The following is a 26,940-nucleotide window of genomic DNA, read 5'->3' as shown; positions in this document are numbered from 1 at the left end:
TGTATGTAAAGTATGCATTTTAATCCAAAAGCTGTTAGGACCAAACTCAGAAGTAGCTTTTTAACTTTATCAAAAAGACAAAATAATTAACCAATTTGAGGTGATTGAGTAGTTAGCTCACTCATCTATTTAAGGATCTTCGAATCCCGTTTTTTGAATGCAACAACTCATTGGTCAATAATAGACCTTTAAATAAAGCAGACCTATGACTATTGATTTTTGGTGGCTTGTCAGATTAGGGGATACTGTGGGCAAAAAACAAAAAAAGGACAAAATAATTGATTATTTGTTGTTTTATTGTTTTTATTATATCTAAATTTACCATACAAACTTGTGATGTTTTCTTAATCAAAATAAGTACCTTTGTTTTTGGTATTTTTTTTGGTGAGCTAAGGGGCCCTAAGGCCTTTTTGGTAATAACTCATCCTGTGAGTAATTATAACTGGAACTGGCTTTTGGATCTGAATTAATTAGGCCCAAATAAGATACATAGAGGCCCAATAACGATGTGTGACGCACAATGAATAATCGGCCCAATAAAGCTTCCACTTTAAGAGACCCAATGAGGCCCAAAATGGAACACTATGGGTACCCGAATGGCGTGTTTTTTGTTTCCTCTTTAGCTCACAGTTCCAAGCTCAAATCACACACTCAGATCTGCATCTGCTCCTCTTTCTCTTCTCTCTCTCTCTCTGATCCAAAATTCCATTTCCATTGTATCAGAATTGCAGCGTAGTAGTAATAGGAGTAGCACCACCGACCAGCATTGCTAACTTCCTCTGAATCTCAGATCTGAAAATCTGAGAGATCCGAATTGCGATCCCAAAGAGAGAAATCGAGAAATGGAGAAGTCATGCAGCTTATTGGTGCACTTCGACAAGGGAACGCCGGCGCTGGCCAACGAGATTAAGGAGGCTCTCGAAGGAAACGACGCCGGTGCCAAGATCGAGGCTCTCAAGAAAGCCATCATGCTCCTCCTCAACGGTGAAACCATTCCACAGCTCTTCATCACAATCATTCGCTACGTGCTTCCCTCCGAGGATCACACAGTTCAGAAGCTTCTATTGCTCTACCTCGAGATCATTGACAAGACCGATTCGCGCGGCAAGGTGCTCCCTGAGATGATCCTCATCTGCCAGAACCTCCGCAACAACCTCCAGCACCCTAACGAGTACATTCGTGGTGTTACGCTCCGATTCCTCTGCCGTCTCAACGAATCCGAGATAATTGAGCCATTGATCCCTTCGATCTTGTCCAATCTCGAGCACCGCCACCCTTTCGTTCGCCGCAATGCGGTTCTTGCTGTTATGTCCGTGTATAAGCTTCCTCAGGGGGAGCAGTTACTCGATTCGGCGCCGGAGATCGTGGAGAAGTTCCTCTCGTCGGAGCAGGATCCTTCTAGTAAGCGAAATGCTTTCCTTATGCTGTTTTCTTGTGCCCAGGATCGCGCAATTAATTACTTGTTTACCAACATCGATAGGATTAATGACTGGGGGGAACAGTTACAGATGATAGTTTTGGAGTTGATTAGGAAGGTTTGTAGGACTAACAAGGGGGAGAAGGGAAAGTACATCAAGATTATTATATCTCTGTTGACTGCGCCTTCAACGGCTGTTATTTATGAGTGTGCTAGTACCCTTGTGTCACTCTCGTCTGCGCCCACTGCCATCAGGGCCGCAGCGAGCACTTATTGTCAGTTGTTGCTCTCCCAGAGCGATAACAATGTGAAGCTTATTGTCTTGGATAGGCTCAACGAGCTCAAGAGTTCTAATAGGGAGATCATGGTGGAGATGGTCATGGATGTCCTCAGGGCACTTTCGAGCCCCAATCTTGACATCAGGAGGAAGACTATTGATATTGCTTTGGAGCTGATTACTCCTAGGAACATTGATGAGGTTGTTCTGATGCTTAAGAAGGAGGTCGTGAAGACTCAAAATGGGGAGCAAGAGAAGAATGGTGAGTATAGGCAGATGCTTGTACAGGCTATCCATTCCTGTGCTGTTAAGTTCCCAGAGGTGGCAAGCACTGTTGTGCACCTGTTGATGGACTTCTTGGGGGATACCAATGTGGCTTCCGCCATGGATGTGGTAATATTTGTGCGCGAGATCATCGAGACCAACCCAAAGTTGCGCATTTCTATAATCACCAGGCTTTTAGATACATTTTACCAGATCCGTGCTGCTAGGGTGTGCTCGTGTGCGCTGTGGATAATTGGTGAGTATTGCTTGTCACTCTCAGAGGTTGAGAGTGGGATTGCTACCATCAAGCAGTGTCTTGGTGATCTCCCGTTTTACACAGTTTCAGAGGAAGGAGAGGGTGGCCAGGACGCATCAAGAACCACTCAGCAGGTAAACTCAACGACTGTTTCATCTAGGAGGCCTGCAATTCTTGCTGATGGGACTTATGCCACGCAAAGTGCTGCTCTTGAAACTGCCATGTCACCACCTACCCTTGTTCAGGGTCCACTTTCTTCTGTTGGCAACTTGAGATCACTGATCCTTTCAGGTGATTTCTTCCTTGGTGCTGTAGTTGCATGTACACTCACAAAACTTGTGTTGAGGTTGGAAGAGGTTCAGACTTCAAAAGTCGAAGTTAACAAAGCAACTTCACAGGCATTGTTGATCATGGTCTCGATGCTCCAGCTGGGTCAATCTTCAGTTCTCCCACATCCAATTGATAATGATTCTCATGACAGGATTGTCCTTTGCATTAGATTGCTGTGCAATACAGGTGATGAGATAAGGAAGATATGGCTGCAATCTTGCAGACAGAGCTTTGTGAAGATGCTTGCAGATAAGCAGCGTCGTGAGACCGAGGAGATTAAAGCAAAGGCTCAAATATCCAATGCACAACCTGATGATCTTATTGATTTTTACCATTTGAAGAGCAGGAAGGTACAATGGCAGTGTTCATTTAGTCTCTTTGTGAGATGTTTATGTATACATAACTAGATTACTATTTGGTTATATTCCTGTAGATTTTCTATTTGCATGTTTTTAATCATCACTAATGATTGTTGTTTGATTAATTTGTCTTTTTGAACTGATATCAAACTGTTTTATGTTATGCATTGCTAGAATTATTTAGTCATTATTCAATTGATTATGTAACAACTTTGTTGTGTTCACCATACACCTTGTGTTCCATTATCTCATCAAATACTTGTTGTGTATCTCGTGTTCTACATTTTTCAGGGCATGAGTCAACTTGAACTGGAAGATGAGGTGCAAGATGATCTCAAACGTGCTACTGGAGAGTTTACAAAGGATGCAGATGATGCTAATAAGCTCAATCGCATTCTCCAGCTCACTGGATTCAGTGATCCTGTTTATGCTGAAGCGTATGTAACAGTGCATCACTATGATATTGTCCTTGATGTTACCGTCATCAACCGAACCAAGGAGACTCTCCAGAATTTGTGTTTGGAGTTAGCAACCATGGGTGATCTTAAACTTGTTGAGCGTCCACAAAACTATACCCTGGCTCCAGAATCAAGCAAACAGATTAAGGCAAATATTAAGGTTTCTTCAACTGAAACAGGAGTTATATTTGGTAACATAGTCTACGAGACATCATCAAATGTTCTAGAGAGAACTGTTATTGTTCTAAATGATATCCATATTGATATCATGGACTACATCTCTCCTGCATCTTGTGCTGATGTGGCCTTCAGAACTATGTGGGCTGAATTTGAATGGGAAAACAAGGTATATATCTCTCATCTTTCCCTCATTTGGTATTACACTATTACTTTGTATAAAAAAAGAAATTATTGTTTTACCTTTACCCACAACATTAACAACCATTAAAAATATTATTGCGGGAAAGCTAGACACTTTAGAGTGAGTCATGGTCTGTGCTTTTAATATGTCCTTGCTGTTTTATTATGTGCTCTCAAAAGACAAAATTTGCAAATTTTTTTTCTGGACATCATTCTGTCTATGATAATTACATTCATATGGCTATCTTTTGATGGTTTGGAAAAAGAAATTGCTATGTTGGCAGTGAGGTTAGTATTTAAATTCTTTTATACCGGTCATAATTAGTGACTCAGTTCTGTTATAGTTGTTTGAAGTTTGGTATTACTGTTTTCTATGCTGGTTTATGGCTTGGTAAAATTGAGGTATTTCCTGACTGTGAGCCGAATAGATCTTGCTTTATTTTGTATTTTATTTGATTTAGGCACTATATAGAACTCTTCTATTAGTTTGTTAGTTTTATATACCAATTTTAACCTATGCTGTCTACTGTGAGTTATCATCTCTGTTGAGTAGGTACATGTATGAGTAACGTGTCCCAATTAAGAGATATATTAGTTTCTATACTTAATTATGAATCATGTATAATATACCATTATAATGCAAACAAATTTGCTATGATGTTATTATACCAAAAGTAATATTATAAAAAGTTATATCTGAAATGAACATAACATTACAAGAAAGTTATAAATAACCAAAATAGCTAAAAGAAGACAATAATACACATTAGCAAACTGCTCAGTTGTATTCTTTTAATCTGATTTTTTCTGTAAATAAATTTCTTTTACTGATTCTGTCCAAAAATGTAAAGTCTGCTGAGTTGCTGACTTTAGTCCAAGTACCAAACTAGTGGAGATGGAGAATATGAGAATAAGGAGAGAATTCACCTGTATAGGCTAGTACTAGCTATGTCTATGCAGGATGGCACTGGTTGAGACATACCCAAGAAAAAAGAACCAGAAGAAAAACACATAGGGACACACTGATGTAATTCATGTTCCTCTTGTTGATAGGGATACGGGAATTCAGAGCAATGCATTTCCAGACTACCTGAAATATGTTTTCTGATTCTAGTTTATCTTGATGAATTCTTGTTTCTCAGGTTGCTGTAAATACAGTAATACAAGATGAGAGGGATTTCCTGAACCACATTATCAAGTCAACAAATATGAAGTGCCTGACACCACCGTAAGTTCTTTTCCTGGTGTCTTATTGTCAACTCTATCTTTTACACGAAGGAATATTGTAACACACCTAAGCATTCAAACACCTCGACATGTTCTTGAGTTAAAGGCAATTGTGGCAATCGGTTGTCCAACGAAATGCCTGAATAACCAATATCTGGAATTTTTTTACCCCCAAATGCTTTTAAGAAATTGATGTTCTGCTGATTGGTTTCTTATTTGCCAATCCATATCATACGGAAACATTGATTTGTCAACTTGGGAAGAATACTTGGTTATTGTATGTTATATGTCACATATATGATCAGCTCACTGATGCATGGGCAATGTTATATCTTTTGATTATTTGATGACCCATGCCTTGCCATTAACTGATCTTCCTTAATCCTGGTTTTCATCTACTGTTGCTTTGTTTAGATCTGCATTGGAAGGGGATTGTGGTTTCCTGGCAGCAAACCTCTATGCTAAGAGTGTTTTTGGGGAAGATGCTTTAGTGAATGTGAGCATCGAGAAGCAATCAGACGGTAAATTGAGTGGATATATCAGAATAAGAAGTAAAACTCAGGGAATTGCACTAAGTCTTGGGGATAAGATAACTTTGAAACAGAAGGGAGCAGCTTGATTTGTAGCAGATGCCGTTTTTTCTTCTCTTCCGCTTGTATGTCTAAAATGTCAACATATGTAGCTTTTGGTGGCAGCTGACTCCAAGCTTGGTTTTACCTGGTTCAAATTCTTGTGGCTTTTGGTAGCAGCCGACGCGTTAGTATTAAATTTTTACCCTTTTGGAGTTCGAAATTTTTGTCTGTAATTCTTTCCTTGGATGTTATTACTTGAGAGAAATCTTTATTACCCATCTTTCATTTTTCAACACATGGGGGTGGACATCATATATTTGATATGAGAATCGATCAAATAACTATTTGTACTGGCTGGTTTTACATATCTGCGTTGCCTTTGGATATTGATATTGTAGTTATACTATATTAATGATTAATGATTAGTGATTTCGTCCCTGAGTCGCATCTATTTTAAAGCTTTGTTATCATGCTAGCCTAGATATCTTTGGTTATTTAATCAAACCATTACTCTGAAGTGGTTCTTTCTTTCTCTAGGTTCTATTGTCGGTGAATGTTGGTCTAGATGGAGCTCAATGCTTATCGCTTATCGTGGAACATGTTTACAGTGGCCAATCCTTGTACTATTCGTCCTCTTTATGGTTTGTTTCATTTATTGGGAGCAAAGGGAAAGAAAATAAGATACACGAAACCTAGCTTTTCATTAATTTGGGACTTGAGGTATGATTAAATCAAAAGGAACAAAAGTGGGAAGAAAGAGATACTTTTGTAGTTTAGAAACAACGAAAAAATAAGATTACAATTATTCAATTAATGGAGGAAGTTACAAATAAACAATAAAAGTACTTAAATGGACCCCATTAGTCAAATAAGTGGGTGTGAAATAAAAAGTTATCTCAAAATCACTTATTGTAGTTTGTGATTTTTTATTTTCCTCGTATCCCTCCTAGAAGCCCCCATTCTAACATAATAATTGTTTGCATGACATTTATTACTCGGTAAAGGATAATAGCAATGCATTTGGTTGAGAAATTGTTGACGTAGTTGAAACAAGAGTAAGCATGTTTTGGTCTTCAAACTCAACAAGAAAGAAAGTTAGTTGCGCTAATATTACCCGAATTCAAGGAAGTTCTACCGCCTGGTTGGTGAGGTTCCGGGAATGTTTTAATTGCTTTGCAAGTGAAGTTTTGTTGCTTTTCACTCACTTTGTTGAGTTTGGTGAAAGAAAGTGAATGGGGCAATTCAGAAGAAACCAACAAAGATCATCTTTTTCCAGAGACCAAACTTCATTTGCAAAACGTTAAATCATTAATGCAATCTAAATAGCCAAAGTTAGCAATCATTTTGAGATTAAAACACTTGATTGCCAACGTCTTTTTGAGATGGAAGAAAAGCAGAACCTTGATGCTGCAAGAAAGTGCTTGCTAGCTAGCTTGGAAACATCAAGTGCTATTGGTTCTGCATTAGATGAATCTGGATCAAGATTGGAGCTTCTTCGCCAGCGATGTCAATCCCTGCAAACTTCATTCAGACCAATCTCCATGCAGAAATGCTCGTTCATCGACGTTGGCAACGGTATAGATAGTGTTCTATGTTCTGCTGCTGCTGTCCTCAAGGTGTTTGAATTTGTGCAGCATTTGGAGAATTCTCTATTGACAGACGCTGGTTCCGATCTATGCTCTTATGTTTCAGACGCCAAGAAGCTTGAAGAAGCCTTGAAGCTTCTCACTGATAATTGCACGTTAGCAATTGGCTGGTTGCAGGGTGTTCTTGACTTCTTACAAGACAAAGCGATCACCAATGAGTTTTACCTCTTTCAGGTGAAGAAATCCTTGAGGATACTGCGAGAATTGCAAGCCGCGGAAGAGGGAGCTCGAGTCAATGGAGGTTTTCTCAGCGCAGCCTTAGACAATCTAGAGACTGAGTTCCAAAGACTTCTGATGGCAAACTCAATGCCCATTCCTTTGGTTTCGTTAGGTTCACACATCACAACACAAGCTTTGCCAGGTTCTGTTATGGGGAAGTTGCAGGCCATCATTGAGAGGTTAAATGCAAACAGCAGACTAGACAAGTGTAAATCTATATATGTTGAAGTTCGAGGGAGGAATGCTCAAAGAACTTTGAACACTTTAGACTTGAGCTACCTTGAGATTCCAACAGCTAAATTTGAGGATGTCAGGGAAATAGCGAGTTACATAGACCAATGGGGCATTGATTTGGAGTTGGTTGTCAAGAACCTGCTTGATACTGAGTACATGCTATCTTGCCGTGTCTTTGAGAAGATTGGTAGAGAAGCATCGACCGAGTGTTTTGCCAGGATCGCCATCAGGTCAGGAATTCTTTCTTTCATTCTATTTGGAAGGAATGTTTCGGAGAGTAGAAACGATCCCTACAAGTTGTTGAACCTGCTGGACATATTCAGTGTGTTAGATGATCTTAGACTAAAATTCAACCAACTTTTTGGGGGGAAGGCCTGTGAAGAAATTAGAATCGCGACAAAGGATCTTGTCAACAAAGTTGTTAATGGTGCCTGTGAGATATTCTGGCAACTTCCGGCACAAGTGAAGCTGCAAAGGCCAAGTTCTCCTCCCCGAGATGGCGGTGTCCCTAAGCTGGTAAGCTTTGTAACTGATTACTGCAATCAGCTGCTTAATGATACATATCTACCACATTTGAAAAAGGTCCTAGAAATTCATCTTAGTTGGAGAAATGAAACATATGAAGAGGGTATTGTTTTCACACAAATATATGACACAATCAAGGAAGTTGCAGTTAATCTTGATTCTTGGTCAAAGGCCTATGAAGATATCACATTGTCCTACATTTTCATGATGAATAATCATTGCCATTTCTACAATTTGAGGGGTACCATGCTTGGGGATATGATGGGAGATACTTGGTTAGGAGCACATGAACAGTACAAGGACTATTATGCAGCACTTTATTTGAGGAATAGCTGGGGAAAGCTTCTATCAATTATTGTTCAAAAAGACTTACTTTCATCCTCATTGAGTAGCCAAGATTTGGGAAAGAGATTGCATGCTTTCAATGTAGCTTTTGATGAGAGGTACAAGAAGGAATCTAGTTGGACAATTTGTGATGAAGCCTTGAGGAAAAACATTTGCAAGCATTTGGTGGAATGTATTGTACCAATCTATAAGGCCTATGTGAAGAATTACAACTTGTCAATCGAGAATGAAGGTATGGTTGCAAAGCATATCAAATATACAGCAGAGAGTTTGGAGAATAAGATTTGGTCTATGTTTCAGCCAAAGCTGAAGAAGAATGGGAGTGTCAAGCATGCAGATTGGACTAGTAAAATAAAACAAGTTAGCAAAAGTTTTCGCTTCACTCTAGCTGCTAAGTAGTTAATGTATGTCATTTCCTTGTTATTTTGGCAAAAATCAAGGTAAATGAATGTACTCTAAATCTACATATTATGTTTGAAAATAAACAGGTAGAAGCATTTGAAAACAGAATGAAGTATAATTGTATAGTATGTATATCATAGTTGCAATAGTCAAGTTTTATTTAAATTTGTCTATATAATTTATTTGCCAAGTAGTAAATCTATACTAAAAATATAATAATTTCATTGTTTTAATATATATATATATATATATATATATATATATATATATATATATATATATATATATATATATATATGAAGTTTAAAATATAGTTTTGGTTCTTTTTTGCATGTTAGGTCTTATAATGCACACTCTTAAGTACATTACTGATTGTAGTGTTATAACGACTATTTTACTTATAAGTTATAACCAAGTGAAATATGGAAACAAAAATAAAAAATTTGTATCATGTATATAATTTTCCTTTTAAGAAAAATCGTATTATTAATCCTCTTATGTTACACTATTCTTATGCTCCTTATACATAATATATGCTACACGCATTGGATGATTTCTGATCTTTCCACAAACCAAACCTCAAATACTGCTCCAATAGGCTTCATTAAACTCAAAACTACGTCAAACTTAGAATCAATCCATTAAGATCCCAACAAGAATCCTCACAAATCATGAATTAAATAAAAAGAATTACATAGCTTCACCGATGATTCGTATTTGTTGACAAACCAGTAAGTGGTTACACCAACTACAACTCAAGACTTTATGTGCTTCAATTGTTTAACCTTCTCAAAGTCTAGAGGCTGGAAATTTCTTTCAACCTCCCAAGCTAGTTGTGACATACAATTAAATGTTGACTTGGCACCCTTTTCGTCCGTGACTTCTCGAGGGAAAGGAATGCGGACCTCGAATATGCCTTTTTGAGTCGATAACAAGCGCATGTCAAACCCCAAGCGATCAACCCATATCATCTTTGCTTCTAAGACCTTGAATGAGAAATCCAAGTCATTGCATAAGGTTTGAACTAATTTAGTTAAGCAATGTTCTATAGGAGCAAATTGCAGCACCAAAGTAAAACAAATATAGTTTTAGGTGCAAACCTGGAAATCCAAATCAACATACACATTGCAAAAGCGAATAATGTCTTCCATATTGTTGGTGTTAATCTCACTGACTAACTTTTCTGCAAACTGTCGTAGAGGATCAGGTTGAGCATTTTTGTAATCTAAAGAGCTGATCCATTCCCCATCCTAGAACACATGGGAACAGGTTACTTCCAAGATTGATTTCAAATGTTAACTGTTGGAAAATGGAAACTAAGCCAGCAGCAATAACAAGAAAACATCACACCTCTTGAAAGTCTTCCAACTGAAGAACCCTATCTACAGCAACAATGTACATAAGATCTTGATCCACTTCTTCTCCGAACCTCTTCCCCCACAATGAAACAAGGCGCTGCACAATGGCAGGGGATGCCAAACAATGAGGACTAAGATCTCATCAAAACACAAGCACAGTAGAACACTACATGTTCCTATAACCATGCCAACAAAAACCATACCAAAATATAAAAGCTTCCTTCTAGTAAAGTCATAGGCGAAATTAGTCATAGATGGTGAACTGAATCTAAATATGATTTAACAAGTGAGAAGAAAGAAACAGACCTTGGTTACACTCAAATCTTGTGGCTTCGTGAGGGTGCCTTGAAGTGTACACTGAGGAGTGCGCAACCCAGATTGGTTCAACTGATGAACAAAAAGTTCAAATCAATCTCTTCAATACAAATTCCTCCAACTAACATGTCCTCTAACTAAACTAACTAATACATATCAAATGAGTAAATGAGAAATTTATATTGATCAACTTAATTTCCAGAACATATTACATATACTTTGATCTCATCTAGAGTATAATATGTTATAACAGAATAGAACTAGTAACTGAAAGTATAACTAACTTACAACTACCTTAACTAACTAACTGTCTATCTATCTATATGTAATAAAACATTTTCTTTTATTTTTTGGAATCATTCATAGTAATTACAACTTAATTGGTTATAAGAAGCATAATTTAAAATGATGAGAAGGAGGCAGAGAAGCTTTAGCATTAGCAATGGCACCTGAACGTGGAGGGAAGAAGGGGTTTGAGGAGAGAAGGGAAAAGTGGGATTCAAGAAGAAGAAAGGGGTGCCTTCATGAGGGTCAACGGCGAACCTGACGCCAATGGCCAAAGGGGAAGAAGAACCCTCATGACCCTCTTTGGTCAAAGCAGAGAGGGTTCCCACAGTGGCAAGCTCCATGATGGTTCTAGAAACCTCTGCTGGGAAGGGCTTCTTGTTGTTGTGAGTGCTCAATTCGAAATGGGGTGCTTCTGAAACCGCGGAAAGGGAGCATTTTGGAGGCTTAAAGGAAGAGAAGTTGCTGAAATGGAAGTGGGTTCTGTTGGTCTTCGAATTTGGTGTGAAGGGAGGTGCAGCTACGTGGCGAGCGGGAATGGAGCTATGAAGAAGCATTGGATTTGAGGTTTGAATGAGATCACAGTGCAGATGCAAAGGAAGAAGATGAAGAAGAAGAAGAAGGAGGAGGATGATAACGTTGATGCGTTTGGAATTGGCCAATAATGGAACCACAACCAAGCTTGCTTTTTAATTTATACACTAATTTCGTATTTCCAGGTGTAAATTGTAATAGCTCATGATCATAATTTTTTATTTGTTTATTTTACTTTTAGATCAGTGGTAGTTTATTTGTATCAATATATATCAAAGTCATTTATAACATTAATTTTTGAAACAAAAGTTAAAAACTAGGCTAAAATTTTTATATATAAATAATTTTAGTGTGAAATATAAAAAGAGGAGTGTAGATGGTAGTAACTTTTGTGATTTGTAGCTATCAAATAGTCATCAATGATGATTTTAATGGTGTGAAATTGGTGTGAAATTTCATCCAATTGCTCACTTTTTCTTACTGGTTATGGTTACATGTTCTATAATAAAAAAATTATTATTTTTTTTTACCAAAGTTAGGAGACTCGAACCCACAACCTCTTAATTGAGTATAGGGAGACTATGCCATTTGAGCTATTACTCATTAGCATAATAAAAAAAATTAATTATAAAAGAATAAAACATCATTCACATTTTATAATAAAAAAATATTATTTTAATTATTAAAACACAAAACCTCAATGATATTTTGTTAAAAAATATTATTTTAATTATAAAAACACAAGACCTCAATTTTGTAACAATATTTAACACATAATTTAATTTGTTATAGAAGATTTCACACCTAATAATACAATATAAAAAAAGAGCACTTTATTGTACAGATTAAAATAATATAAAAAATATAATTTTTTTTATAATTATTTTTTATTATTTTATTATTATTTAAAATGTGAATCCTACCTTTATTAATTTCTTTCATTCTATTAAAAAAAAATTCCTAAACTTACATATTTACCATATAATTCAAAAAAAAAAAAAAAGTTCGTAAGAACTATACCTTTATTATTTTCAAAACAAGCATTAATTAATATAATCTAAATTGTAATGTAATGTATATGTATCTGAAACGACATTGCGTTTAGTGAGTGCATATTCATTACGCAGCGTTTGACTCACCAACCTCTCTACCTGCGAGGCTGCGACCTTCTCCCATGGAGGTAGCAGCATCAACAACTACAACTCAGTGGTGGTGGGGGCGCCACTCAACTCCTCCCTCCTTTCCCCGAAAAACTAGCTTCCTCCGTCTCCATCCACGCTTTCCGAACTTCACAGGTCAGTCACATAGCAACAGTAACACTACTTCTTCCTCATGCTGCTGCTTCTTCAATTTGATATATCGGTATGTATCACCCAAACAAACCTCAAAGGACAAAGTTGGATTCTTTTTTGGTTGTTGGTAACAGGTTTGGGAGCTGCGTGTGGAAGCAGAAGAAGCAGTGAAGTGAACGTGTCCCCTTGGGATGATAAACCCTTTGAGATGCTTCCAAATGGGAAAAGGGTTTACTTTGATGAACAGGATGTGGTCACTTTTCTTGATCCTCCTAATGAATTAGTGCCTTTGGACCCTTCTTCTTATAACCCTGCTGCTTATCTTTGGTTAGTCACTCTCTGCTCCACACTTCACACTTCACACTTATGAATTATGATGATGGAATTTTTTTCTTGATTCTTCATCAGTTATAGGAAATGCTCCATTTGTCTTACTTATCATTTCTTTAGTAGTTGGTGGAATCTTAGTTGATTGTTGATGTCATCAATTATAGGAAATAGTTTCATTTGTCTCTGTTACTATTATTATTATTAACAGACAAAATATGAAAGTTTTGTGACTTTTGTACTAATTTTATATGCTACCATGTCCTATTGTATCACATTTGTGCTTCATAGCTTCATAGTCTATCCCATGATTATCATTTGTGATTATGTAATGTCAGTGTGCTGCTGTGAGGGAATACATTGCAACTAGATTTTTGGTTCAATAATGTCACCTTCATTTTCAGGAAAAAGATTGAAGATATTCCTGAGGAAAGACGTCATCGACTGCTGCTTCTGTTAAAACCTAGGTATGTTCCTCTCTCCTTTATGGAAATACTTATATTCAGTAACTTAAATTTGTATTTCAAATTGATCTTTACTAAGTATGAGAGTGTACATCTTTGGGAGATTTTTGCAGACTTGTATCAATCGCTTGGCAGATAGCAGGTTCGCGATATGAGGATTCCAAGCTTGTAAAGAAAAGTGCATCGCAGTTGTTTGCCAACTCCAACAAAGATGATGTTATGCTTGAATATTATAACTGCCGAACAACTGGAGGTTAGTCAGGTGAATCGGTTCATTGTTATTGTAGGTACTGGTCATACATTAATATAATGAATGCATTCTGTTCCCCATTACTCCATGCTGTTCTTGGAGAGGAGCAAAATGGAAATGAATTAAAAAATACAGTCCCCATGAAAAGGCCTATGGACTTGTTTCTTTTTCCTAGTTTCATGTAAACATATATCAGAGTGATTAAAAAATGTCTTTCCCTATTTAACTCCTGAACTTTGATACCAAAAATTTTCTAATTTGACATAACTTGAATTTTAGAACCCCTTAAGTTGAATTAGGAACTGTTTCTTTCTCTGCAATTTCATCCTGCTCTTTATAATAGCTTCTGCTTGCAAAACTCTTCTACTATTGTACTTGAATGTATCTTTTTTGGTTGAAAAGAAAAGAAAAAAAAAAGAAATTCTGTGTGTGTGTGAAGAGAGAGAGAGTGTGTGTAGTTCTCCTTCCATATTTAGCCCGTCTTAATCTTTTAAAGCTAAGGTTATCAATTTTGAACATTTGTGTCATAGGACCAATGCCACTTTCCTGGATAAATTCCTACAGAAAGGTAAACTCACGATTCCTTTTTGCTCTTTGCTGTTTGTAAAATTTATTTGAAGACTCTGGTTGATTTGTCTGCTACTTTTAAAGGCTATATTTTCTTGCACTGATGGGAAGGCCTATGGACGTCTCATTGGTAAGTTTATTACTTTTTGGCTGAGAAATGCATGGATGCCTTTGCTCAGTTACTGATTCAAGTGACATATGGCGATGAACTTACGTACCATTTCTTTTTCTTATATATCTCTAGTTTGCAATGTTCCAACTGTGTATATCACCTTTATCTCGAATCACTTGCAGCAGCAACTAGGCTAAACAAAAGAAAGAAAAAAAAGTAACATTATAGTTTTTTTAATTGATTTATACCTTGAATCTTTGTATATTCATGCAATATTGTAATTGATGAGATGAACATTCATTTTTACTTGTCAATTTTCTCTGCTAGAGAGGAAGAAAAAAGAAATGGTGACAAGTGACAACTTTTATGAGGAACTTTTATGATTGATCTGGTGTGTTGATTGTTCATATTGATCAAATAAAATAGCTATTATTAGAACAGATCAACAGAATATGTGCCCATACACAGAAGGAAAAATTAAAAGAAAATAAGAAACATCTAAATTTTCTAATTACAATATTTGAAATCTCTCCATAATGATGTCAACCTTGTATAGTATCACTCTTCACTTTTTTAGATTGTGATTTCATAATGTCGAGCATAGAACTATAGTTGGAGATTGAAGAGGTTTCAAATGTTAGTCTTCCTTTAAATATGCTGATGTCATTGTGGTTTAATGAAGGATCTTTGAGGAATGTATTCGAGTTGATCGACCTTTTTTTATTTTGTTATTTGGGGTGCCCTTATGGGTTGTGGGTGCATCATGGTTACAAGGTTATACTTGATTGTCCTTACTATTAACATCTTTTTCTGAATTTCACAACAACTCAGGTGGATCAATTTTGGCCCCATTTGCTGACTCTTTTGCTCCTTTGTATTTTGCACTGAGAGACATTAAGGAAGTTATGCCAACTGAGCAGCCTTGTGATTTAGCATATGAATTTGGGGATGGACTTTTTGATGTGAAAGAATTCCCACAAGGCTTTCCAAAACCTGGTAAGCACCATTTGTTTCTTTCATACAATGTGTTTCTGACTGTACGTTCATATTGCATCTTCATACCATTAACTGAATTCTAAACTCGCCATAATTTTACTCTAAACTTCTCTATGATAGATTTCAGCATGGTCTACTACTGTGTCATTGTTTTCTTGGTGACCCTTTTACCACTTCATATGTTTCTTATTCTGTTGTGTGATTATACAACATATAACAAACAGGGTGGCTATGCATCGTTTAAGGTGCTGGCACGTGCCGAATTTATTAAATTTCAGTTGTCTCTGGGTTTTGCAGTTAAACATCCATACCCTTTCAACGATCAACTTGTTATATATATCCGTCATATAGGTCCAGGGGTTTGTATAGGTCAAGCATGGCAAGAGGGAACAAAGATAGAGCAAGTGCCACGAAAATTATGCAGCGAAATTTTAATGGTGAAGGATTATAGATCATTGTGAGATCATTGAATGAATTATTTGTTATACAACCAAGTGATAATAACGTGCCAATGTCTCAAAGGCATGCTTGAAGGAGATATGATTGCATTGCATCCAATGTTTGCTGTTTAGTTAGAGATGGAACAGAGTGTATAGCTTGTTAAGAGAATTGCATGCTGTTAGAGGTTACTTTATTGAGAAGTGACTGCCACAGTGTTTCGATCATAGCAGTGTATTTATATCCTTATTCATTGTACTTTGTAGACATTGATTATTCTGGTTGAAAAATAAATACAAGTAGTTACATTAGTTGTTTATTTGAAATTCAAAATGTAATGATTTTGTTAGGAGTGTACTTACATATTCACCTTTATTCACATCAGCATGCAATAAACAGAAAGTATTTACAATCTCTTCTGGGATTTAAACCTGTTTTCATTCTAAATGTCTCTCAAAACACTTCAGAGCACAGCATACACGCGAACTAAAACTCTTAATAAAAAATGGTCATATGAACAGGGTTTTGTTTTCACCAGCTTAGGAAGGCCAAGATTGGCATATAAGATTATTATTGATTGAATCGTTCTTATATTCTAATAATTAATGATAACGAAAAGGTTTATTTGATAAACTAATCTCTATAGTTGACATATTTCCATGTTAAATATGGTGTTACGTAGCAGTTGCACGTTGCACCTAAACTAGAATGCTTCTTCTTCTTTCTTTTTTTCGTTACTCTTGTTTTTTGTCATGTATTTTCTTTTCTTTATTCTCTTTTTGTTTTTTAAAAAAAGAAAAAATAATGAAAAGAAAAAGGAAGAAGAGAAAAAGATGCAGAAAAAGGAAGAGAAGGAAAAAAAAAATACTATGATGATGATAACGAAGAAATATGAGGAGAAAGAAGAAGAACGCAAAGAAAAAATGCGCTTAACATAAATTTGATTTGGTTTAACTTAGTTAAAAGAAAATTTAATTATCTAACATTTCTTTTTCAATACCAATAAATACATATACTCCAAGAGATAACAGATCGACCAAATAACACCTATTATGTTAGGTAAGAGTTATTTAAACTAATTAATTTAAATATATTTTGATAAGTTTTATAAGAATAAAATTTAATTCTTTTGTAGATGTAATAGGATTTTTATTTAAAAAATTTAAAAATTTTCATACTAGAACTTAATGAGTTATAGTGAGTTAAAATAATTGTGAAAATATTTAGTTTAGATATCTATGAGTTATGTTATTTTTAAAACGTATCTAATACATATTTTATATACTGTGTTAATTTTTTATCTACAAAATTTATTTACCTATAATTATATTTAATAATATCATATTCAATAAAAACACTAATATATTTTTCGTATAAAAAAAATTTAGTCGTTTTGAGAACGAAAAAATAAAAATAAAAAGGAAAAGGTTCGAGAGAGACGAGGTAAGAGAGATCAATCCCTCATATCACATCATCATCATAATTTCAATCAATTCGTCTTCTTATTCTATTTTTTTTTTAATACACAACCTAAATTTGATCCACCTCTCCAATTATTTTTTCTTAATCTACGCTATAAGGAAAAATGAGCCTCATAAGTAGTAAGGATTTTGCATAATTAAATATATTATGTTTAATATTTTTGTGTTGCATCCATTCTTTATTAGTAGAAATTATAAATATTGAAAAATAATAGTACATAAATATAACTTTATATTATACGATTTAACATAAAAAGTGAAAACATTGTCCCATATAGAATTTATTGGGCCTTTATGTAATATATTGGGCTTTTATTTCGTTTCTTCCACACTTAAATTTAAACACTCTTAAGGATTACACTCAAATTTGAAATCGCAGAGACTCGCACGAAATTCTTCTCCATCTCTGTTTCTTCGTAAGTTTCTCTTCTTCTCTTCGTTTTTAGTGCTCTGAATTTGGATTTTCTTCGCGATTTAGGTTCTCCTTCAAATCATTATCACATTATTTACAATTGCAACAGCTCAATCCTGAATGCTAATTCGTTTCTTTCTATTGTTAGTGCTCTGAATTTGGATTTTCTTCGCGATTTACGTTCTCCTTCAAATCATTATCACATTATTTACAATTGCAACAGCTCAATCCTGAATTCTAATTCGTTTTTTTCTATTGTGTAGTTCTAGTTTTGGAAAATTCGGTTTCACGTTCTATGCTAGGGTTTCACACTAGTCACAGTTCAGTATTATGTGTGCCTTGTTTTTAAGTAAAGAAAGATTATTAGATGAATTTTGAATTTTCTAATGTTTTTTGTTCATATTCATAAAGTTGGATCTAGATTTAGAACGAAAATATCTTTTATGTGTGAATTTTGGGTTGAATGTTTGCTGATTTTGAAGAGGCTTAACTTTGCTTGTTAAGTGAGGATTCTTGTTAACTTTGCTGATTTAATTCTCCTTTTGTTGTTCTAGGATGGCTCACAGCGATGACGATGTTCTAGGTCTGGGAAATAAGACTGTGAGCGGCACCAAAAGGAAGTCTCCCGGTGACTCCTCAGAAGAAGAAAAGGAGAAGGATGACAGTTTGGAATCCCTGAGAAGGAAGATAACAAAAGAGCAAGGATAGAAGAGGAGAATGTCCCTGAAGAGGAAGAGCAGAATCAAATTGGAGAATTAGGTTGCAATCTTGATGTTGCAAACCAAATGATGAACAATTCTGACTCCTTTTTGTTACTCAAAAGGTCTCCTCTTGAGGCCAGGGATTACTCCCTCATGACCAAATAAGGAAGCTGAGTAATCCCTGGCCTCAACAGGAGACCTTTTGAGTAACAAAAAGAGCCAGAATTGTTCATCATTTGGTTTGCAACATCAAGATTGCAACCTAATTCTCCAACTTGATTCTGCTCCTCCTCTTCAGGAACATTCTCCTCTTCTATCCTTGCTCTTTTGTTATCTGGATATTCTTCATTCTCAGGGGATTCCAAACTGTCATCCTTCTCTTTTTCTTCTTGTGAGGAGTCACCGGGAGACTTTCTTTTGGTGCCGCTCACAGTCTTATTTCCCAGACCTAGTGTGACACATTTTCACGGATTCCAAGTGCTTAATTGGTGTCGAATCGATGAGGGTACTACTGCAGAGGATGTTGCTGCCCTGGCAGCTCCAGACAATTGAGGCGAATGCTTTTGTGCAGAGTATGTCAATGATAGTGATATATGGAAATAAGTGAAAATTAGGAATTTATGCATATGTGAGATTGATGTTGTTTGGTGTTATGTAATAGTTTGTCATCATCATCTTGGTGATATGATCAGCCAAGTAGAAATTTCATAGTCTATTCCATGAATATCAATTGTGATTATGTAAAGAAAAGTGCATCCAATTCCAACAAAGATGATGTGATTTTTGAAGAGGAGCAACGAATGCATTCTGTTCCCCATTACTCCATGCTGTTCTTGGAGAGGAGCAAAATGGAAATGAATTATAATATACAGTCCCCATGAAAAGGCCTATGGACTTTTTTCTTTTTCCCAGTATCATGTAAACATAAATCAGAGTGATTAAAAAATGTCTTCCCTATTTAGCTCCTCAACTATGATACCAAAAATTTTCTAATTTGACATAACTTGAATTTAGAATCCCTTAAGTTGAATTAGGAACTGTTTCTTTCTCTGCTTTTTAATAGCTTCTGCTTGCAAAACTCTTCTGCTATTTACTTGAATGTATCTTTTTTGGTTGAAAAGAAAAGAAAACAAAGAAATTCTAAGAGAGCGAGAGTGTTTGTGTGTGTAATTCTCCTTCCATATTTAGACCCTCTTAATCTTTAAAAGCTAAGGTTATCAATTTTGAACATTTGTGTCATAGGACTGATGTCACTTTCCTGGATAAATTCCTACAGAAAGGTAAACTCAATTCCTTTTTGCTCTTTGCTCTTGTAAAATTTATTTGAAGGCTCTGGTTGATTCCTCTGCTACTTTTAAAGGCTATATTTTCTTGCACTGATGGGAACGCCTATGGACGACCCGTTGGTAAGTTTATTACTTTTTGGCTGAGAAATGCATGGATGCCTTTGCTCAGTTACTGATTCAAGTGACATATGGCGATGAACTTACTTACCATTTCTTTTTCTTATATATCTCTAGTTTGCAGTGTTCCGACTATGTATATCACTTTTATCTCGAATCACTTGCAGCAGCAAGTAGGCTAAACAAAAGATAGAAAAAAGTAACATTATAGTTTTTTTAATTGATTTATACCTCGAGTCTTTGTATATTCACACAATATTGTAATTGATGAGATGAACACTCGCTTTTAATTGATTTCTTAATGTTTCGAGCATAGAACTATAGTTGGAGATTGAAGGTTTCAAATGTTAGTCTTCCTTTAAATATGCTGATCTTTGAGGAATGTATTTGAGTTGATCGACGTTTTTTATTATTTTGTTCTTTGGGGGTGCCCTTATGGGTTGTGGGTGCATCATGGTTACAATGTTATACTTGATTGTCCTTACTATTAACATCTTTTTCTGAATTTCACAACAACTCAGGTGGATCAATTTTGCATGGTGTCAGAGGTAAGGTAACTTTATTGAGAAGTGACTGCCAGTGTGTTTCGATCATAGCAATGTATTTATATCCTTATTCAGACTCAAGGTAGTTTGTACTTTATAGACATTGATTATTCTGGTTGAAAAATGAATACAAGTAGTTACATTAGTTGTTTATTTGAAATTCAAAATGTAATGATTTTGTTAGGAGTGTACTTACATATTCACCTTTATTCACATCAGCATGCAATAAACAGAAAGTATTTACAATCTCTTCTAGGATTTAAACCTGTTTTCATTCTAAATGTCTCTCAAAACACTTCAGAGCACAGTATACACACGAACTAAAACTCTTAATAAAAAATGGTCATATGAACAGGGTTTTGTTTTCACCAGCTTAGGAAGGCCAAGATTGGCATATAAGATTATTATTGATTGAATTGTTCTTATATTCTAATTAATGATAACGAAAAGGTTTATTTGATAAACTAATCTCTATAGTTGACATATTTCCATGTTAAATATTGTGTTACGTAGCAGTTGCACGTTGCACCTAAACTTTTGCAGCTGTTGCACTCGCAATTTTGTCAAATCGAACCGATACAAAACATAAATTATATAGCATTTCATGATAGGGAGATACTCCCATAAAAATGTTCAAAACATCTTTTTTTTAAGTTGTTAATGTGTTACATTGTGATTGGTGTATTTAAATAATCGGTTTAGTATTTATTATTTAAATTCGGTTCGATCTGGTTGGTTTAAATAAACCGGACCGGATCATGCTTAATTAATTTTTTTTATTAAATTTCTGATACGACGTCGCTCAGCGTTCTTAAGCGACCTTCTCCTCCCTCACCGTCTCTCTCTCACCGTCGCTCAGCGTTCTTCACTCAGTCGCGCTCGCGCGCCTTCCCTACCCTCGTTGTCGCCGGAGGCAGAAGCAGCAGGTCCTGGGACTGGTCATCTTCGTCGTACCCTGTCTCGTCACCGTCTCTCAGTCAGTCCCGCACCTTCGTTGCGCTCGTCGTTGCCGGAGGCAGAAGCAACAGGTCCCGGGGATTCCTCCTTGCCGCCAGCTTCCTTCGCACAACCAGAAGCTGGTCCCAATTTGGTGAGTTCTTACAAATTCCCCAGTTCTTTCCTTTTCTGTTTTGTTGCTGCCTTTGATTTTGGTGCTGAAAATATCACTGAACTAGTCACCCTTTTGTTGCTGAAAATAATCACCGACTGTCAATTCGTCACTGATTATCACTGAACCCTGAATAATTTGTTGTTGAAACTATCACTAAGCTAATTTTTTGTTGCTGAAAATCATCATTGAGATGAATATGGTACTGATTATAGAATTTTTATGGAATAATTTTTTCACTTTTACGTATATAGAATTAAAAAGAGAAAGAAAACGAGTCTGGTTGTGAATGCATTATTGATATTGAAACTTATTTGCCAAAGCTCCATCCTATGTAAACAAATGAGAAGACAAATGACATTACATTGGGGTTTTTCTCTTGTGTGGAACAACTAATTTGTCTTTATGCACATTGATGATCATGCTAGGCGCTTCAATTGAACTTTTTGGTTGGTGGAGTTAACTCAGATTTGATAATATGATATGTTATGGCACTGCAATGCAAGGCTTCTGGGAAGGATTACCAATGATGCTGTACTTTTAGCCGTTCTGATTTTATTAGTTCCACACCCTGCTCCCTTCTTTTATCACTTTGTGTCCTTTTTTCTTTGTGTAGCATTTTGATTTGGCAGTGTTATTACTTACTAGGTTGAACAATTGATTGGACAATTAGTGTGATCAAGGGAATGGGAAGGAAGGAAGAAAGAAAGAAACAAAACAAACATTTCTTTCCCATTGCTTGCCTTGTGACAATGTAAATTTGATTTTGTTGTTATGGATTTAATTTCGTCTAAATAGAAAAAGGTTTTTCTTTTTTTCATAGGAGTTATAGCTTTAGTGTTTTTTATTAGTTTTTGTCTGCTAGTTGCAAAGGTGCAAAACTTGGGTCTCATTTTACCTTTGTGTATGCGAAATTGGTTCATTCTTCATTCAATGTATAATGTATTCTTGACTTCAATTTCCTGTATAGCAGTTAATGATCTATATGAGCCAACGTCTTCCCCTGTGATTTTGATTATTGATGAAATGCTGTATTTGCTGATGTTGCATGAAAATTGTGTGCTGTCAATAAACTTAGTTTGTGCTGTCTTTTAGAGAAGAAACTCTTTTAGTTTGAGCAACATTTATAGAAGTGAAAACAGTGATTTGTTGTGTATTTTGTTGCGTTCAGTTTTCTCAGAGAATGCTGAGGCCGTTGGTGGTATTATTAGCTATGGTGCACTTCAACTTGACACTGCACCTGGATGCATATGCCTTTTGTATTCACTTTGGAGGAATGAAATACAAATGCCATTTTATGATTTTTGTATTTTTTTTAGTCCCGCTATATTTCTAAGTCTTTTGGCAACTAAGTTCAACTAAATGGTTTAAACTTAACAAAAACCAGTTTCATTAGTGAGAATGTATAGACACACTCTAACTTCTAGTGGCATCGCACGCTTCTTCTTTGCGTTCTTTTTTTGTCATTGGGGTGCTTTATGCACTTGTGATGAAACAATAGAACGTTAAATATTCTATGCAATTAAAATTATATACAATTTTGTATAAGTATTATTTAATACATACTAACACAAAATATAAATTAAAATTATATAAAGTTAAACATATAAATATACATTAAAATATAATAGTTGATTTTTGGTGTGTAAAATATTTTCATATTTGTAGAATGAAAATTTAAAAATTACCTTAATAATAAGAGATAGTATGATATTTATAAAAGCAAAATATTTTTGACAACTAAACGTAAATGGAAAAATACGCATATCATTTCTGTTATAAAAGTTAGGAAACATTTCAAGTGCACCGGGGAGTACCAGTGCACCAGTTGTTTTAACCGTTGATTTCAATTAATATATATATGCACTTGTTTTAACCGTTGATTTTAATTAATATATATTATATATATTTTTTATAATTCAGATCAACGTTTAAAACAACTGGAATACCGGTACTCCCAGTGCACCTGAAATGTTTCCTAAAAGTTATTCTATTTATGTATCTTGGGTCTCTACTTTCTAACAATTGATACACTACTATAATACATCATACATCATCCAAAATAAGATGTGTTTGAAAGACGAGGGAGAGGAGAGGGAGGGAGAGAGCAAAGGAAAAAAAAATATGGCTTCATGTTCCAACTTGTGGACTAACTTCAATTCTCTTTGTGCATCTAATTGACTACAAAATAGGGTCAGGGATAATCAAGAAAGTGCTGCTTAATTATTTTTGTTTGGCTAATGCAGTAGATAAGCAAGCACACCATTATTTTCCACTTAGTTTTTTTCCCACTAACTACTAATGTCTGCTGTGGTTCCATTTCCTCTATTCTTATCAGTTATCACCACTAGTGCCTGCTCTGTTTCCGTTTCCACAGATTCTGCCAACACAGTAGCCGGTGGTTCCTTTTTCTCTCGTGGTGCCACCACCGTTGCCTGCTGTTGTTCCTCCTCAATTACTTGTTCTTCTCTCTTTTCTAGTTGTTGCACAACATGTTGCTTTAAATATCTAAACAATATCAGTTGTTTTCTGATGATTTATCTGCTATAATAACTGAAAGTAGTTAAAATCAGAACTCAATAATAAGAATTCAAGATTCAACAACAACAAAATTCAAGTAAAACAAGATGCAGCTTAGCAAAATTCAACTGAAAAATTTAATAAATAAATGAATTCAGTTAAATGCAACAGAAAAGATTCAATCATACAGATTAGTAACTCAGAAGAAAAATTCGATACAGCACAAGTACAACAGATTGGATTTATAAATCAATCTCAACAGCATTAATTCAATATCAATAAACTGAATTCAAATAAAAATTCAGTAAATTAATAACTCAAAACTTAACAGAATCATCAATAATACACCATAAGCATATTCAGAATAAACCACAGAAGAAAACAATATAGCACAAATACAACAGATTGAACTTTGAAGAGGATAAAGGGGAGGTCTTACCTGAACTGCTGCAAGAAGCTCACCCTCTCACTAATTCAATCTTCCTTCTTAATTGTTGTGAATTTGCTTGTTTTATTGATGGTTGAATTATTCACTCTATACCTTATACTTCCCCTAATTCAATATAATTGTTGAGTTTGCCTGCATGTATATGATATCAGTTTATTTATATTTATTATTTTATTATAAAACGGTTTTTTCGGTTTCATTACGGTCAAATCGGTTAAATTTATAAACCAATAAACCAATAGCTAGAACGGTTTGATGACCGATTCGGTTTTCAGAACCTTGGAAATTTGTCTTCAAAATTAAAATTTTACTAGTAAATACAATATTGAGTTTTGGTTCTCAAATATTATTTAAAACTTATACTTGTCATTTTTCATCATAAAAAATATTAAATATATATATTATTTTTAATATATATTTTATATTTTAAGATACGTATGTTAAGTGTTTACCGATAATTTTGATTTTGCGCTTTTATTTTTTAGCTCCGCTGTCACTGACTGTGTTTAACGCGCAAGGCAAGAGTGGCCGAAGCTCACGCCAGATTCTCTTCAATGGAGGCCAGGATCTCATCCTCTCTTGGCCTCCCTTCTCCCAATCCCAATCCCCACCGCCACCCCACTGATTTCCCCTCCATCCTCAATCACTTCGCCGCCACCGCTACAAACCCTCCTTTCGCTTCTACCACCGCCACCGCCACATACCCCACCGCTCACAGCCCACAATGGATCCGGCCCACTTCAAAGCCCGCCCCAAAGCCCCAAACTTTGCTCAAAAACCTCACCGTCGTCGAGCGTGCACTAATCGGCGCAGCCGGTGGCGGAATCGCCGGCGCCTTCACCTACGTCTGCCTCCACCCGCTCGACACAATCAAGACCAAGATGCAGACCAAAGGAGCATCCCAACTTTACAAGAATGCCCTTGACGCGGTCGTGAAGACCTTCCAGCAAAAGGGTATTCTCGGATTTTACAGTGGCGTATCTGCGGTTATTGTTGGATCCACCGCTTCTTCTGCAGTGTATTTCGGAACCTGCGAGTTCGGTAAGTCATTTCTATCCAAAATTGAAGGGTTCCCTTCTGTGTTGATTCCACCTAGTGCTGGTGCAATGGGGAATATTATGTCTTCTGCTATAATGGTACCTAAGGAATTGATTACTCAGAGAATGCAAGCTGGTGCAAAGGGAAGATCTTGGCAGGTTTTGGTGAAGATTTTAGAAAAGGATGGGTTTTTAGGGTTATATGCTGGTTACTCTGCTACATTGCTGAGGAATTTACCTGCTGGGGTTTTGAGTTATTCATCATTTGAGTACTTGAAAGCTGCGGTTTTGAACACTACTAAGAAGTCTCACTTGGAACCTGTTCAGAGTGTGCTTTGTGGCGCACTTGCCGGCGCAATTTCGGCTTCTATAACCACTCCTTTGGATGTGGTGAAGACAAGGCTGATGACTCAGGTTCACGGAGATGCTGTGAACAAGGCTGCTGCTGTTGTGTATGGCGGGGTTTCGGCGACAGTGAAGCAGATATTAAAGGAGGAAGGGTGGGTTGGACTTACCCGTGGAATGGGGCCTAGAGTTCTTCATAGTGCTTGCTTTTCAGCATTGGGTTACTTTGCATTTGAAACTGCTAGGCTCACTATACTGCAACAATATCTGAGGCAAAAGGAGTTGAGTGAAGTGCCTGCTTCTCCTAGCTGAGGCTCATGAGTTTATTGCCGCCTTGTCGGTATTTCGGATTCTCTTTGGTTCTCTCTTGCTTAGTTTTGCTTGTTAGGATATTGGTTACCCCTGTTTTGTTTGATATCTGTGCAATTGACATAAGTAGTTGCTTCAGTTAAATACATTAGGAAGTTAGTTATCCTGTGGCTAAATGCTAGCATAGTTAATATGGTGCTTCAAGCATGTTTTTATCATGAACTCATGATACCTCACTAGGCTATATGCAAGAAATTTGTTGTAATGCTTTCAATTTGAAATTATCTTGCCAATTTTCGGCATAGTTTTCACTTTCCAACTCAACTTATGCTTGGTGTAATAGGATCTATGAATGGTTTTGTTCTGTTGTCGTTCAAGATCATGTTCCTCTTTCACAATTGCGGTTTGGTTAATTCAGACGAGTGAGCAACCTTGTTAGTAGCTGATTCTGGTGCTGAAAAGATAAGATTTCAGAATTAGAGCTTGTTAAAAGTGGCTGAAAGGGATATTAGAGAGTGTAGTTAGTTGAGGTGTTAGTTAAGCTGTTAAGAACCAATGTAAAAGTTTGTTATGATGTTAGAGAGTTAGTTACTCTGTTAGCTTAGTCAGCAGCTTATAAGTGAAGAAGATAACAGAAGCCAAACTTGAATTTAAGTACAGTACGGGAACTAGAAGATAAGAAAAAAAATGTGGAGTGATAAATTCAAATTGAGTTATTATTGCATCATCTATCAATCTATTTTTAAAATAAAGTTCTAGTATGGTAATACGCTTGATCAAGTATATTTATAAAGATATTTGA

The 26,940-nt window shown here is 35.8% G+C and overlaps 5 protein-coding genes and 1 long non-coding RNA gene across 6 annotated transcripts; 4 read left to right on the top strand and 2 right to left on the bottom strand.

Moving 5' to 3' along the window:
* Nucleotides 1–576: 576 nt before the first annotated feature.
* On the top strand, nt 577–5,961 carry LOC112775270 (coatomer subunit beta-1). Its single transcript, XM_025818800.3, has 4 exons — nt 577–2,894; nt 3,195–3,707; nt 4,864–4,949; nt 5,363–5,961. Exons 1-4 carry the CDS (start codon nt 843–845, stop codon nt 5,565–5,567), a joined length of 2,856 nt encoding a protein of 951 aa, XP_025674585.1. The 5' UTR covers nt 577–842; the 3' UTR covers nt 5,568–5,961.
* A 941-nt stretch (nt 5,962–6,902) lies between these two features.
* On the top strand, nt 6,903–8,888 carry LOC112775849 (exocyst complex component EXO70A1-like). Its single transcript, XM_025819745.1, has one exon. It carries the CDS (start codon nt 6,903–6,905, stop codon nt 8,886–8,888), a length of 1,986 nt encoding a protein of 661 aa, XP_025675530.1.
* Nucleotides 8,889–9,475: 587 nt separating this feature from the next.
* LOC112775028 (glutamyl-tRNA reductase-binding protein, chloroplastic) lies at nt 9,476–11,587 on the bottom strand. The gene is made up of 5 exons (XM_025818501.3): nt 11,014–11,587; nt 10,556–10,636; nt 10,242–10,346; nt 9,992–10,141; nt 9,476–9,877 (listed from the first exon to the last, which is right to left on the bottom strand). Exons 1-5 carry the CDS (start codon nt 11,404–11,406, stop codon nt 9,647–9,649), a joined length of 960 nt encoding a protein of 319 aa, XP_025674286.1. The 5' UTR covers nt 11,407–11,587; the 3' UTR covers nt 9,476–9,646.
* An 862-nt stretch (nt 11,588–12,449) lies between these two features.
* Nucleotides 12,450–16,155, top strand: LOC112775027 (uncharacterized). The gene is made up of 8 exons (XM_025818498.2): nt 12,450–12,678; nt 12,810–13,002; nt 13,407–13,469; nt 13,580–13,719; nt 14,247–14,284; nt 14,368–14,413; nt 15,227–15,391; nt 15,689–16,155. Exons 1-8 carry the CDS (start codon nt 12,558–12,560, stop codon nt 15,850–15,852), a joined length of 930 nt encoding a protein of 309 aa, XP_025674283.1. The 5' UTR covers nt 12,450–12,557; the 3' UTR covers nt 15,853–16,155.
* Nucleotides 16,156–23,249: 7,094 nt separating this feature from the next.
* LOC112775030 (uncharacterized) lies at nt 23,250–24,579 on the bottom strand. The gene is made up of 2 exons (XR_003189427.3): nt 24,439–24,579; nt 23,250–24,032 (listed from the first exon to the last, which is right to left on the bottom strand). It is a non-coding gene; the product is annotated as an uncharacterized lncRNA (long non-coding RNA).
* Nucleotides 24,580–24,881: 302 nt separating this feature from the next.
* Nucleotides 24,882–26,515, top strand: LOC112775026 (protein MITOFERRINLIKE 1, chloroplastic). Its single transcript, XM_025818495.3, has one exon. The coding sequence runs from the start codon at nt 25,002–25,004 to the stop codon at nt 26,139–26,141; it is 1,140 nt and encodes a 379-aa protein (XP_025674280.1). The 5' UTR covers nt 24,882–25,001; the 3' UTR covers nt 26,142–26,515.
* The last annotated feature ends 425 nt before the right edge of the window (nt 26,516–26,940 follow it).

The sequence above is a fragment of the Arachis hypogaea genome, chromosome 19 (assembly GCF_003086295.3).
Source record: "Arachis hypogaea cultivar Tifrunner chromosome 19, arahy.Tifrunner.gnm2.J5K5, whole genome shotgun sequence".
NCBI classification, from domain to species: Eukaryota; Viridiplantae; Streptophyta; class Magnoliopsida; order Fabales; family Fabaceae; genus Arachis; species Arachis hypogaea.
Note: the sequence above shows the minus strand (reverse complement) of the source record. Positions and strands in the feature narration are given on the sequence as shown.

What these genes read in the sequence shown, in the direction of transcription:
- LOC112775026 (XM_025818495.3), top strand. Translation starts at nt 25,002, where the DNA reads ATGGAGGCCAGGATCTCATCCTCTCTTGGCCTCCCTTCTCCCAATCCC.
- LOC112775027 (XM_025818498.2), top strand. Translation starts at nt 12,558, where the DNA reads ATGGAGGTAGCAGCATCAACAACTACAACTCAGTGGTGGTGGGGGCGC. An exon ending in CTGCTTCTGTTAAAACCTAG is followed by an intron (nt 13,470 to 13,579) that starts GTATGTTCCTCT and finishes AGATTTTTGCAG; the next exon opens with ACTTGTATCAATCGCTTGGC. An exon ending in GGCCTATGGACGTCTCATTG is followed by an intron (nt 14,414 to 15,226) that starts GTAAGTTTATTA and finishes ACAACAACTCAG; the next exon opens with GTGGATCAATTTTGGCCCCA.
- LOC112775028 (XM_025818501.3), bottom strand. Translation starts at nt 11,406, where the DNA reads ATGCTTCTTCATAGCTCCATTCCCGCTCGCCACGTAGCTGCACCTCCC. An exon ending in CTTCTTCCCTCCACGTTCAG is followed by an intron (nt 10,637 to 11,013) that starts GTGCCATTGCTA and finishes TTTGTTCATCAG; the next exon opens with TTGAACCAATCTGGGTTGCG. An exon ending in AAGATTTGAGTGTAACCAAG is followed by an intron (nt 10,347 to 10,555) that starts GTCTGTTTCTTT and finishes GCCATTGTGCAG; the next exon opens with CGCCTTGTTTCATTGTGGGG.
- LOC112775270 (XM_025818800.3), top strand. Translation starts at nt 843, where the DNA reads ATGGAGAAGTCATGCAGCTTATTGGTGCACTTCGACAAGGGAACGCCG. An exon ending in ACCATTTGAAGAGCAGGAAG is followed by an intron (nt 2,895 to 3,194) that starts GTACAATGGCAG and finishes TACATTTTTCAG; the next exon opens with GGCATGAGTCAACTTGAACT. An exon ending in AATTTGAATGGGAAAACAAG is followed by an intron (nt 3,708 to 4,863) that starts GTATATATCTCT and finishes CTTGTTTCTCAG; the next exon opens with GTTGCTGTAAATACAGTAAT.
- LOC112775849 (XM_025819745.1), top strand. Translation starts at nt 6,903, where the DNA reads ATGGAAGAAAAGCAGAACCTTGATGCTGCAAGAAAGTGCTTGCTAGCT.